The sequence below is a fragment of the Crocuta crocuta genome, unplaced genomic scaffold (genome assembly GCF_008692635.1).
Source record: "Crocuta crocuta isolate KB4526 unplaced genomic scaffold, BGI_CrCroc_1.0 scaffold134, whole genome shotgun sequence".
Classification (NCBI taxonomy): domain Eukaryota; kingdom Metazoa; phylum Chordata; class Mammalia; order Carnivora; family Hyaenidae; genus Crocuta; species Crocuta crocuta.
In genome coordinates this window covers 1338762-1353442 of record NW_027530183.1, presented here as the reverse complement: position 1 = coordinate 1353442, position 14681 = coordinate 1338762, and the positions used below count along the sequence as shown (strand labels likewise).

Below are 14681 nucleotides of genomic sequence, written 5' to 3'. Positions count from 1 at the left end.
AGACACAGAGCATGAGCAGGGAAGTGACAGAGAGAGAGGGAGAGAGACACAGAATCCAAAGCAGGCTCCAGACTCAGCTGTCGGCACAGAGCCTGATGTGAGGCTTGAACCCCACGGACCATGAGAACATGACCTAAGCTGAAGTTGGATGCTTAACCGCCCCTGAGTAGTCTTTATTCATAATTTAAATGTATGCACTCAATCAAAACTCAAACACAAGAGTTTAAACTAAAAGGTTACCCTATCCCAGTTATTGTGTTTCCTTGCAGAAGTTTTCTATGCTTAATTAAGCATATATATGCATACTACTTTTAACAAGGCAAATGTAACTATACTAGTGTGTATTTATGCACCTTGTTTTTGTTACTTGATCAGTCTGGAGGTCTTTCCATATTGGCACATACAGCTGTTTAATATTACATTATCTAGAGATACTATAATTGATTTAACCCATCTTACTTACTATATTGTTTAGGTTATTTACAGTTCTTGCTATTACAAATATTTCAGCAATGAACATTCTTACCAACATTTTTACATAATTGTACAAGTATCTGCAAGATAAATTCCTAGAAGTGAGATTGCTAGATCAGTAAGTATGCAAATTATACATTTTGACACATACTGTCACGTTATCCTGCAAAGATGCTCCACTGGTCTACAGCTTGATCAACAGCATTACCTAGGTTACTTGTAAACCTACCATTCATAAGCTTTGGTCCATTTTTAATTTTTTTATGTTTATTTTTGAGGAAGAGCCTGCTAGTGGGGGGAGGGGCAAAGAGAGAGGGAGACAGAGGCTCTGAAGCCCTCTTTGTGCTAACGCAGCGCTGAGGCAGTGAGCCGGATGCAGATACAAGGCTCAAACTCACAAGATCATGATCTGAGTGGAAGTTGGATGTTCAACCGACTGAGCTACCCAGGTGCCCAACTTTAGTTCATTTTTTAATGGCTAGCTTTCTTTTTCTTAGTGACTTGTAGGAACTTTTTCTACATTAAAAAAAAAAGTAAATTAAATTTAGTCCTGTGTATTTTAAGTATCTGTCCCAGTTTGGGCATTTTTAAATGTTATTTGGGATTGTGCAGACATTTTAGTTATTTGTCAGAAAAATTCACCCAACTTTTTCTTTAGGATTTCTAGCTTGGTTTTTCTTTAGAAAAACACTTCTTGATCCAAAATTACGGTTTTATGGTTTTACTTTGGTATTTAAATCTTTGATCCATCTCTAGTTTAAAGAGTAAAGAAGAAATCCAGCAATTATTTTTCTCCAACTGGCTAACCATTGTAATTTAAACTGTTTTAATTTCTGTTACTATCTGATATGGTAGACCCTCCAAATTTAAGTTTTCTTAAAAATTTTAATGTGTAAATTTAACAGTTTTAAAGTAGCTATAATAAATCAAAGTTCTTGCAGCATCTTTTCCCATAAACCAATTATTTTGAATGACAAACTTTTTAAAAATCTCTAATCTGCCGGCTAGTTACAAAACTTATATTTAGTTATATAACTTATATAAACTTAATTTTGCTATTACTTGCTACAGTTCCTCTTTAAAAATTCTTTTAAATGTTTCTTTATTTTTGAGAGAGAAAGAGAGACAGAGTGTCAGAGGCAGAGGGAGAGGGAGACACAGAATCCAAAGCAGGCTCCAGGCTCTGAGCTGTAGGCACACAGCCCAACACAGGTCTCAAACTCACAAACCAGGAGATCATGACCTGAGCTGAGGTCAGACACTTAACCAACTGAGCCACCCAGGTACCCTGCTATAGTACCTCTTTATAAACCATTGGAAATCCACAGTTACAAGTAACAGCTCAAGTAAGCTCTCTTACAGTTTCTGTTTCAGAAACTACTGGAGAAAGCTTCTTTATATTTGGGATTTCATTTGCCTAAATCACTGTAAGATTTGGATCGGAATTAATCTTATTTATTACCTTAGCATAGTCTTCTTTATCCAATTACCCCATTCTTTAACTTTATATGCTCCTTCATGCTTGTTTGTACTTTTACCACTGTCACTAAAGCTTACTTAACAATCTTCTGCACCGGGACATTAAGCCATTATACACAATTGTGCTTCATACACACAGAAACTGACCCTGAAATAACCTAGATACTAGGAACTTTACCCACACTCAGACAATTTTGACCAAATTTTTGTTTGATTTTTGAATTCTGTATGGCAGAGATGAAAATTCTTCTTGCGGTACAATTCTGATTTCCTTAGGAAAACTTGCATGCTTTTATTTGCCTACTATTAACATTGTCTTCCTCTAATACTTCATCAGTTTATTGTGGAAAAAAGCAAAATTAAAGGTTTAATTCTATTTAAAATTTGGTCTAAGTCCAGTAATATTAACAGTCTCTTCAGATCACAGAATTCCTTTCATTTCAAAGAAGTATAATCCATCTATAATGGAGAGTACTAAGGAAATCACTTTTTAAAAAAGACAAAGTAGGCTGTCACATAACAAAAGTAATTTTTTAATGAAGTTTTCAATGTATTTTTACATTACTGTTTTATTTGGTTCTCACAACAATCCTATATAAGCTGTTATCTCTATTTGACAGGTGAGGAAGGAGAGAGATTAGTGTATTGTCCAGGGTCACACAACCAACAGCCAGTAAGTCGTGGAGCCAAGATTCAAACCCATGTGTCCGGCCTTCAAGTCCTGCCTCATTCCAGTTCATGACAAGCTTCCCAAAGCCATCACACAGCAAGCCACTGCACAAAGAAGTTTATCAATCAAGATGTTTTGGCTGCAAGTAAGTGAAATTCTAGTTCAAACTGGCTAAAATAATAAGGACATGTATTATCCCATTATACTAATACAAAGAAGTTCAGGGGAAGGAAACATTCTAAGCTGGTAGATTCAGTGGCTCATGAATGTAACCACTGTTCTGCCACTTGCTGATTTATTAAGATATCCTTAGGCTGCCTTCCCTCTTGATCCATAGATAAGATATCTGTCAGCACCATCTGGGGTATATAATTCCTTGTTTACATTCAGTAGAGGAATTAGAGACAGAAATGTTTTATCCCAATTATGGAGCATACATATTTCTCTTTTGAACAATTTAGGTTATGGGCCAGAAATAGTGTTTAGAAATATTTCATTGGATACTTCTCTACATTTCTAAACCACCTTTGCATCACATGGGAACATATGACTAGTTCAAAGCAATGAACTTTAAGGGAAGTGAATCATTTCCAGAATGAGGCAGATAAAAACATGTGTACCTCCTCTATCTCCTTTTATCCCTGATATAAACTAGGGGATACACGTCAAATGCTGAAATAGCAAATACCTCACAGAATGGAGGCAGTCTGGACACTAAAGTCACCAGATGGAGGAGGGATTCTGTCAACCTGCATCAGACTGTGAGTAAACTACAAATTTATCCATTTCCCCAAGCTACTGAGATTTCAGGGGAGTTCCTATTGGGACACTTGGTATTAATTACCCTGATTAAAGCAGATTACATGCCCACTCGAGGGAAAGCTATGCCTTGACCAGCCTATACATCATCCGAGATGGAATGGATGTGCGGAATTGCATTGACTTGAAGCAGTTTTACAGTAAGAGAATTCATGTGTTATTCAGTTGGAGACTCAAATGATTTTTTAAAGTACAAAATATTTACAATTATCCTGCTCATTCCCATAAATGGAAAATTGTGCCATTTTCACAAAAAATACCCTCAAAGATTGAATGCCTTTGCAGACATGCCTTTTATAAGGCATGCTGTTTTATGAGGATCTTCAAAAGACCCATTTAAACAAACAAACAAACAAAACTAAAGTCATGCATTAGTTTTAAATTTCACCTACCTTTTCTGTGCTAACATTTATTGAACACCTACTACTGCCTAGCCCTGAATAATAGGTAAGAGATACAAATAAGAAAGGACACCTGCGTTCAAACTTTAATGTCTGATGAGACAAATATGTCAAGAAAGCTGAACAGATGGCCAAATATTCTTTAAAATAAATTATCAAGAAAGCATACTGCTTAATAATGTCTAAGGTCAGGGATGCCTGGGTGGCTCGGTCAGTTAAGCATCCGACTTCAGCTCAGGTCATGATCTCACAGTTTGTGGGTTCGAGCCCACATCACGCTCTGTGCTGATGGCTTAGAGCCTGTTTCAGATTCTGTGTCTCCCTCTCTCTCTGCCCCTTCCCCACTCATTCTCTGTCTCTCAAAACTGAATAAATGCTAAAAAAAATTTAAAAATAATAATGTCTAAGGTCAGAGTAAAGCAAATAACATAGCCAAGATTTAAGCTCGGGTTTGCCTGGCTCCAAAATTAGCCTATATTCTTTCTAAAACTCCAAATGAACAAAACAAAACAAAGACAAAAAACACAGGAGGTCAAGAAAAAATGAAGAAATTCATCGTGGCATTAAAGAAATGTAAATGTAGTCTGTTTGGGATGAGTTTGGTACCAAACATCAAACTAGAAACAACAAAGATAACCATGATGGGTTTGAAACTTGAATTTGCAAAATATTTGTTTGTTGTATTACTTAAGACATTTCAGTTCAGCTAAATAGAGAAGAGAACAACAATGAGAAGTACAAGCATCGACAATATGTGAGGAGATAGTGTGGTAGCCACAGTTGACAGAGATAATTAAGTAGAGATAGAAGAATCAAGAACCCAACATTTATGAGACAGCAAATATTCATGTCTTAAATGAGTCTCTCATTGATTATACCCATGTTGACCCCATGTGCTGTCTGCTTGAGACATGCAGATAAAAACCGATAGCTGTTCAGGACTCTATTAGCAAGTTACAACTATACCTAGGCGCACTTGCCTCTAATGATAGAGCAAGCTGTGTTGGCTCAGTCATGTTCCATCTGCTGAGCCCCTTTGCTCACACTCAACACTGGTCCTCAAAAATCCCACCATGATCCGGAAAGGTTGATGTGGTAGAGAAGATGAGAGACAGAATAGATGAATGTCATGTAACACAGGACTCAGAATGTGGGCCTTTCGTCCCACTGAAACACTTCCTACATAGTTAGCCTAGCAGATCTTTCTCTCCTTGTTTTGTGCTGTGTTTCAAGCTGGTCAATAAATCTGTGACTAGAATATTGTAACATGGTTTGTGAACCTTTCTGCACTAGGACCACAGTTCTTGCCTATACTGTGGGATGGATGTAAGGTAGCTGAGGATACATGGTGGTGACATTACAGGAGTGGAGGGGCTCAAATTAGGGACAAAGGCTACGAGGCCCAGGACATCCTTTGAATTGTTCCCAGCACCATCAAAAGTTGTGGCTAACTAAGGAGGAGTGGACTGCAAGGCCTGGATAATACCAACATATTTACCTACAAATCCACCAAAGATTTGCTGAATACACCAGAGACCAGAGCATCTAGAGTGTAAAAATCTACACACATGTATTCTAGGCCCTTCCTTCTTCAGTCACTGGGATATGGCAGCTCCTACTCTCAAGCCCACCTTCCTTGAAATACCCAGATGTCACCTTGAACAGAACAGCAGGAGGTGCAAGAGGTCTGAAAGGCTAGAGATTTCACCCGAGAGAGCTGGAGTCCTCTCAAAGTGACATTTAAAGGCAATACTAACTGGCAGGTATGGTTCCCATTCTGCCTGGGTGTAATTTATTGCGGAAAAATAGATGTTACAGTGAATAGGCTACAACTGCTTTGTAAATAGGAGTAGTAGGATTTTTGAGCCCATTTTGGTTTTATGAACAGTGGTAGTAATATTGGAAGAGATAAAAGGAATGAGGAAGAGAAAGGTGGTTAGTCAATGGACATAGAAACAGAGAATCTTTGAACTCCATTTAATGGAGTGTTCCACTTCAACATACATACATATGCACACACACACTACAAATATTTAGTACTCTAGTACTCTGTCTAAACAACTATCTTCAGTAGCAGGGTATCTGAGCCGTTGCTACATATAAGCTATATCTAAGTAAATAAGTCCCAAACTAAAATCAAGTATGCCAGCCCCTATGCTTACATTTATGCAGGATTAGCTCTCACTTTTCTGCCACAAACATTAAAAAAAAATCTTGTTCTCCTTTAGCTATGTTTTTCCAGAAATACTATGCTAAAAATCCTAAAAACATAAACATTTCCATAAGTACAACTGGATAGAGAATAAAGGCTAACCTGAAGTTAAAAGCATAGAAATGACAGAGAATCACTCCTTCACTAGAGTGAATAATCTCTTAAATAGTATGATTTTCATGTCAACCTTACATGAAATTTTGCATATACTGTGGATTAAACTAAGGAAAAATATGGAGTTTCATCATGGGTCAGAATGTGTTTCAACCAAGGTAGAGATCAATGCATGCAGGCCAAGGGCAAGAAGTAAGGGTCTAATCGGACAGAGATGACTGCATGTCTCAGGACAAATAGGTTGATCTGCTGCCTCATACTCCACACATTTCCTGTCCTAAAGTATTTGTTTTATACAGTTGGAAAGATGCAATGAAATAAAAGCTCAATATTTTACAACAGAAAAAAAAAGATTTTGAAGAAAACTCTTGGTAATGATAAAAAGATAACCACCTGGATACTACAAGGCTCAGGGCTAAAGAGACAGAGACAAGCACACAGGATACCAAAAAGTTCCAAGCACAAAAATGAAGGAGTTTTACTATGAAAATTCAATCTGTGGGGCTGATTTACCATCTGGTGATCATTTGGGGCATATACGTAAAAAAAATTGCCCAGATATCTCTAGATGTTTTAGGATGCCATCACAACCTACCACAAATTGCAGCTGTTTCTGAAACTGTAAAAAAAGAACAAAAGATCTGACCTAAATGTGATGATACAGAAGTGAGCAGTTGATAATAAAGATTACGATATTTCTCATTTAGCTCATTTGGGGACAAATAAAATGCCTCATTGGAAGACAATACCAGCTTGAAATAGAACTATACTTGATATATATGCATTTTCTATATACTGAAATAAAAATTTAAATCACAGCATTCTGTAAACTGTATAATTGACAATATGTGGTTATTGCAAAAAAGTTATATATAAGCATCAACAGAACTGCTTTTGAAATTTATTAATTCAACCCTAGAAATACACACATTTCCCCATGGATTTTACATCAGTGTTATTTATTGGTGCCACTGTATTATAACCAGAAGTTTCTACAGTCGATTAATGCTTCACAAACATTTATCAAACAAGCTCTTTCTCCGTCACTTTCAGCAACCATGCTGAAACAGAAATTCTAGCTATTACTAAATGAAAACAAAAATGTGAAAAGGAAAAGGTCATACACATACTCAGAAGGAACAAATTTGTGGTTATTTTAATTCTTAGTCTAGCCACTAGATTTTTCCAGTAACTACAATTAAGCATTCATATTTAACTCATCTCTAACAAGGAAGTCTGAAATGCTTGAGAATGCTCTACTTTAAATCTAGTTGTCCTAACCGCATAAACTCCTGCACGCTTGCTTCTTCCTTCATCTTTTTTGGAAAGACAAATAGACAAAAATGCTGAATGCTGCCCCAAACACAGTTTAACATCCATTTGAATAGATAGGAATTTAAGTAACAAACCTTCCCCCACCACCTAGAAAGGAAAAACAAAATCGCACAAACATCTCAGCAAAACCAGGAGGGCACAGGCCTCTCCTCAGCCCCGCAGTGTCCACAGAAGATGGGGGCAGCCTGTACTCACACAGATGGCGAGAGCGCCTGCCCCCATTCTCGCAGGAAGTGCCTGGTAGAAGTGATGAAGACCGGATGAAAACATCAAAATGACAGCAAAGTACGAGAATTCCATGCAGCAGATATGCTTTCATTTGAAAAACAGTTCCTAATCCAGAGGCCTCACAGCGAGCAAAGAGCAGCTCCTAACATTTTCGGAAGTGTGGTTTTGCTTCTCACTGGGCTGAACCCACATGGCTGGCAGGACTGCCTGGAGTTGAAATCTGATCCAGAGCGTCTAGTACTGGCAAGTAGTGGAGGTCATGTGACATGGGCCTTGAGCTGCTGACATCTTTTCCTTAAACCTGACTTGCCAAATACCACACAGGCTTTCTCCGTTCAGAAAACGCCCATCACCTGGTGGTATTCATTAATCAGAGGACTAAGCCCAAACAGTGAATATGCAAACCTGCTTCCTAGTTGCTACTCCTAAGAAAAATTCACATATTCACACTCAGGTTTCAATCTGCAGGCACATTCTTCACTTTTCTGAGGCACTTTTCTCTTCCACTGCCCCTTAGAAACCAGTTAAATTCTATCAAAATGTTCTTCCCTCCACTGTTAGTCTATAATTTCTAAATGAAAATACTTTATTTTATGCAGCTTTTACCACTTCTCATTACTTCTGAATTATCTTATTCACAGATATTGGTAATCAACATAAAACAACATGTTTCTAGACTTCCACAATTCAACATATGTGATTTATAGTCTGGAAAATCAGCCTCTGGTTGACCTTTCAACAATGTCCTACTTTATATGCTGTTGTCATTAGAAAATATGACAGACTTTACAATTTCCAAATATTTGAACTGATAGCTAAAATATCCATTTCACATAACCCAGAAGGACACTGTCCTATTTTTTTATTACCACTTTTTTGTCAAATCTTTTTTAGTGGCACATTTAAGAGAATGCTGACTAATACTGTGTGAGAAATTTCACTTTACCCAATTTTAAAAGACTTACATTGCCCTCAAAACATAACAGAAGTATATCTTAAAGGTACCAGGTGTGAAGACAAGGGAAAACTGGAATCAGTTCCCATTTCAGTACTTCCCTTCAAATCTAACATACTTTGTATATTTCTAGCCAATCAACAGCTTCCCACAGCAAAGCCAGAGAACATGACAAAGTACATTTTATTTCAACGCATGCATTTATAACATTGCAAAGACTACTTCCACAAAGTGCACTAACACAATCCGAAGGCCAAACAATGGAATGGAAATGGGAGAATGGACATAACTCCCTCCACTGAAAAAGAAAATATTTTTCTGCTTCCACCTAATCTAGATTTTATCACTTGTGCTTTCCATTCACCCACTGGAAAATGAGGCTATTATAGAATATTATTTTAAAACAAACTTTTCCCAATATATTAAAATTTTGTCTTTTCTGCTTATATACATATTGCCAGTCCTTGGTGAAAAATAAAAGCCTAAATATTAGGTCAATTTTTATTACCTACACTGGTTCAGGCACTATGCAATGATAAACAATGATAAGAAAGACATGGTACCTTCTTTAATGGATCATCCAATGGGAGATAAATCTTTGTGATTAGTTACTACAAAGGCAGTAATAAAGAAGCAGAGATGAGGTAATGAAAGAATAACAGGATACTTATAAATATTTAACATATTTCTATTTTCTTTTTAATATTTTTAAAAAACATAATCTAAATCTAATTTTTGGGTTTTCTATCCCAATTTTTTTCACTTAACATTGTATCACCGACATGCTCCCATACTGTTAACACTACAATTTTAATCACATACAATATGTTCTGTATATATAATGGTTTCTTTAGTCATTCTCTTGTTTTTAGACATTTACATGGTTTCTCATCTTATGTATGTGACTATAAGTAATGCTTTATCCTCATTCTGATTATTTTCTAGTCAAGACTCCAGAAAGTGAAATTGCTGGATCACATTAATATTAACATGTACTGTACTTGTGGATACACATGGACTCTGGCAGTTTATAATCTACAATTCACGCTACCCAAGTTTGAATATTTTGTAAAATATATCATAATTTAATAAATGAAACGGATTTCACTCAAAAATTCAGATTTATCATTAAATATATGAAAATTCCTCATTGGTCATTTGTATTTTCTATTCCATGTGTAGCACTGTCCATTTATCAAATGGAATCTTAACAAATCTCTTTTATAAACTCATTTTAAGGATTAAATTATATAATCTATAAAAAGCACTTAGTATGTTACCTGGCAAATAAAAATAGCAATTTTGGATGCTTATCATATGGTTGGATTACTCATTTACATGGAATTTTTTTGAAATATAGTAAAAAATGAGGATCTAAATTGATTTGATGTTTATTTTCCATTTAACTACTGTGGCCCACAGGGTTAATTCTTTACAATATGCAATCTCTCTTTCTGATACCACTAGAGCTTCTTTTACCTATTAGTTGGGGCTGAGCCCATAGTTGTTCATCTACATATTGCATTTCCCAAACTTTTATACCAGTAGATAGGGCCATATGACCATGTACTCATTAACAGAATGTGAATGGATTGGATATGTACAACTTCTGTGTCACATGCTTCATAGGAAATCTCTTGCTTCCTGTTTCCTCTCCTTCCTCTACATCACATGCTAGAATATGAATACATCTCACTCGGACCATGGAGAAGAGATAGTCCCAGGGGATCAAAGAGTGAGTAGATGGAAGTAACCTTGACCTCTCAATGACCTAGTCGAGTATGGCTGCATTAACATGCCTTTATCAATTAGACTCCTATAGGAGGAAGAAATAAAACTCTCAAATGTTTTACTATATTTCAAAGTCCTGTGTGTCTGTAAAACAAGTTTGTCTTTAACTTAATATACTAACCAAATGACTCTATTCCATTTATTGAGCAAGTTTTTCATTTCCCAAGTATGAGATTGTCATTACTATATATTAAATTCATATATGTACACTTACATACACATGCACAACAGAGTCTTTTTCAGGCTAATATATTCTGTCCAGGCTTTTCTTTCGTCCATCGTTTACCTAGTTTTATTCCACATACATTATATTTTGAATAACTATGTTTATAATTGACTTAAGTAGCTGATAAAGATAGCCTTCTCTCATTATATTTTTGTACAAAATTATATTGCTCTTTCCCAATTTTTCATGATGGATTTCAAAAACATTGTGATGTTAGAACAAGTTAGAACATAAAAATAGTATACCTTGTATTATTGTTCCTAATACGTATATATAATACTACATAAGGATGACAAAAATCTAGTCCTTATTTTCACAAGTACTTCCACACTATTATAAAGTTAAATTAGTACTGTACCAAATTTATCCTTATTTTTGGTAATGACTATATGTCACTGCAAAAAGAAACCCTGAATAGGTCATTTAACAAACAGCACTAAAAATCATTCTTCACATAAGAATATCTTTCCATGGCATAGGTCTAAAATTGGAGTGTGAAATAATTTTCCTCATGACCAAATAGATGCAAGCGATAGTAGAGTCAAATTCTAGAAAGTTCTCTGTGCTGGCAAACATATATATACATATTCCTAAGTACTGATTTTCAAAGACTCTTAAGATATACAAGCTGCAGGCCAAGAGATCTGTTAATATAAAATATGAGCTATTGCTTTTTTCCCCTGAAATAAAGGAATTGTAACAAATACTATTCCTAATAGTTCACTCTGGTAGGCTAATTCCATGACTACTCCCAGAAATGCTGAAATACCACGTCAGGACAAAGGAGCCCTATTTTCAAGATCTGTGAGCTCCCTGGAGGAAGGAGTCAAGGTGACTTCATAACTGATGATCAGGCCGCTTGGATGCTTCATTCAAATGACCCTCTAACCTGGAGAAGTTTGATGAAGAGATCTAAACAGGCGTTATCCTCTTGCCACCAAAGAAGCTAAAAATGCTTCAAAGTTGAGTTCTCTGAGGGTAACTGGCAGAGCTATCAGTTTTCAAAAGACAAAATCTCTTCAGCTGGAGTAGCAATAACCGTTGTCAGAACAGCAATGGTCAGCAATTACAGTACTGCTGGCTATGTAGCAGAGACTAGCAAGTATCATGGGGTATGGTGGCAGCAGCATTGATAGCATCAACCACCTGATGCCTGTTAGAGATAGGACCATTGGAGGCTTTTTCTTCTACACTCAGTCTGTCTATACTCCAGCTCTATCTCTATCCCAGCTATTTCTCAAGGAGTATCCTAGCCTGGACCAGAATCAATAGCATCCCATCAGACAGGGTATTAGAGGTCAGTTAGCAACTATTTATTTTTTATATACTATATGATCTCTTGACCAGAGAGGTTCAGGTATTTTGGTTTTTTAATCCCTAGCAGTATGTGCACCTGAAAGATTATTTGTTCTAGGTCAGGAATCAGCAAACTATAGCCTGTGGGCCATATCTGGCCACCATGGGCCCAATACAGCTGTTCTAGATCAACTCTGGTTGCACCCATCTGTTTATATAACATGCATGGCTACTTTGGTACTCCAGTGGTCAAGGTTAGTGTCTGCAACAAAGACTGAACCTATGGCCCACAAGGCCTAAAACGTTTACCATCTGACCCACTACAGAAAAAGGCTGCTGAGCCTTGCTGGTAGGCTATTCAGTAACATTGCTAGGCATGAAAATCCTTACATATTCATAGACAGACTATTCTGTAGACCTTGGTTCCTTGGAAATAATAAGGTTTATTAGTCTACTTTGTAAAAACTGATCCATTACCTGGCCTTCTCCTAATTATATTCTGAAGGATTTTCCAGAAAGAGGTCCAGTTCATAATCTGATGATATTTCTGTTCTGAACTCTAGATGCATTCTCATCCCATTTGAGAGGGAAAAAAATTACCATACTCCTAGGAAAAGATCCATTGTTCTGTAGCCATGGAAACAGCCAATATAACTCATTTTAAACCTGTTCAATCGACCAGCACCTTGCCTTAGTAAACCAAGTAATTTTGTAAGCCAACCTATCAGTAATAGCCCAAGAAGGGGCTCACTCTAATAAGCATGTCTTTGAGTGTCAGCCAATCAATAACTGTCTCATTTGAGTAACCACTCTGCTTCCAATGAGGTCACACTCCTGCAAGCCCACCTATGTGATTATCAGTCTGCTCTGCTCAGTAAGACGATGCCTAACCACCAGAGTTTTCCCCCTCTATGATGGTCAATAAATTCAGCTTTGTCTTTTTGTCAGGTACACAGTGTTGATCTTGTCATTCTTCAACACACCCTTAGTTTAGACATCCCAATTCCATTAATGGGACCCAAAATATGGGTCATTATTTAAGCCCATTGTTTGACCTGCATTTCTATTACTTCCTCACAAGCTTACTTATGTCCCTTTTTCCAGCTCTGTTTATGGCCCCACCTTAATGCTTGGCATGCCTCTTGACTAAGACTAGATTGCTGGATACAATTCCCTATCCCTTCCCTGGAAGCCAAAGAAGACCCACTTTGCCAGTGTCCACAGAAGGAGAGAATCAGAACCCAGTCCTGTAAGAAGTGGGCAAGAGTACTGATGGGAATGGAAAGTTCCATTCCTCAGGCATCGAAAACTAGATAAGAGCTGCATTTTCTTTTGAAAACAGTTTATTTTCCCATTAAGTTTGCTAAAACCATAATTTAACTTCTAAACTTCATAAGCACTTATGTAATACACAGTGTGTACCTATTTGTATTCAAGGAATTATGGCTAAGAGGAGGTATGAATAATGGTATAGTACTTAAATCATGAAATATATGTAAAAAATATTTAGGACACAAATTGCAAATCTTGAGAAGGTATTCCGTTTGGCCATTCTGTATCACCAGCATAGTGATTTGAAAGGCTATGTACCTAGGTGGGAATTATTATTACTATTAATCAACACACTTTAATACTCATTGTTCCTTATGCTGCCTGCTTCACAGTTTATGCTTACCTCACGGAACATGAAGGCACTTGAGTCTTAATCCTTCAATTAACAAATACAATACACTACACTGTATAATCAAATTTGAAATGTGTGCCCTTAGTACTTAAGAATTTGAAGCCATGGGGTGCCTGGGTGGCTCGGTCAGTTAAGCATCCAGCTCTTGATTTCAACTCAGGTCATAATCTTATGGTTCCTGGGATAGAGCCCTGCAGAGCTTGCTTAGAACTCTCTTTCTCTGCCCCTTGCCCATCCTTGGGCACTTACTCTCTTTCACAAAAATAAATGTTAAGAAGAAAATAATTTGAAAAAAGGAAAAAAATGTGATGGATGAAGGTGACTGGAGTCTGCTAGGTATTGAGCAGACTTCTACAGAAGTCATTGATTAGGAAGGCAGAGGAAGGAGAAGGCATTCTAATGTGGGTCTGTGTGATGAGCAAAGAGATGGACATTAGTATGAAAAGGGACTTCAAATAGAAGACATGTAGGCAGGACCTCAATTAGGAGCCACTGTAGGTTCTTAAATAAATACCTTGACAAAAGCAGGGCCAGATTAATCTGAAGTGTGACTAAAATGTGCTAAAAAGGAAACTTCTTATAACTAAACGGACCCCGTTAACAATTGCCCAGCTGAGAAGACAATGTCTTGAATTTAGATACTGAAAGATAAATCACAAACTTTGTAGAAAGAACCTGTAAGATTGATAACTGGGGGCGCCTGGGTGGCTTAGTCAGTTAAGCGTCCGACTTTCGCTCAGGTCATGATCTCGCGGTTCGTGGGTTCGAGCCCCGCATCGGGCTCTGTGCTGACTGCCAGCTCAGAGCCTGGAGCCTGTTTCAGTCTGTGACTCCCTCTCTCTCTGATCCTCCCCTGCTCACGCTGTCTCTCTCTCTCTCCTAGAAATAAAAAAAAAAATTGATAACTGACTTTATATAAGAGACAAAAGTGGTGTCAGGTAGTCAAGAACAGCATGAAGGAGTATTCTAAGGTTTGTTTCCCAGGACAATGAAATTG

General features: G+C 37.1%; 1 protein-coding gene across 6 annotated transcripts in view; it reads right to left on the bottom strand.

Annotated features, from left to right (window-relative positions):
- Positions 1 to 14681, bottom strand: part of FAM13A (family with sequence similarity 13 member A) — a 374408-nt gene that overhangs the window by 338166 nt on the left and 21561 nt on the right. For 2 of the 6 annotated variants that reach the window (XR_013335363.1, XM_077765113.1), the window contains exon 1: positions 7700 to 7888. The exons of 1 other annotated variant lie outside the window; for it this stretch is intronic. Coding sequence is in view for 4 of the 5 variants with exons in the window: in XM_077765113.1 (XP_077621239.1) it covers positions 7700 to 7804 (105 nt within the window). In the remaining variant the exon portion in view is untranslated. Of the gene's footprint in view, positions 1 to 7699; positions 7889 to 14681 lie in introns of those variants that run through there. 3 more of the 6 variants (XM_077765114.1, XM_077765110.1, XM_077765109.1) reach the window with 3 other exon arrangements.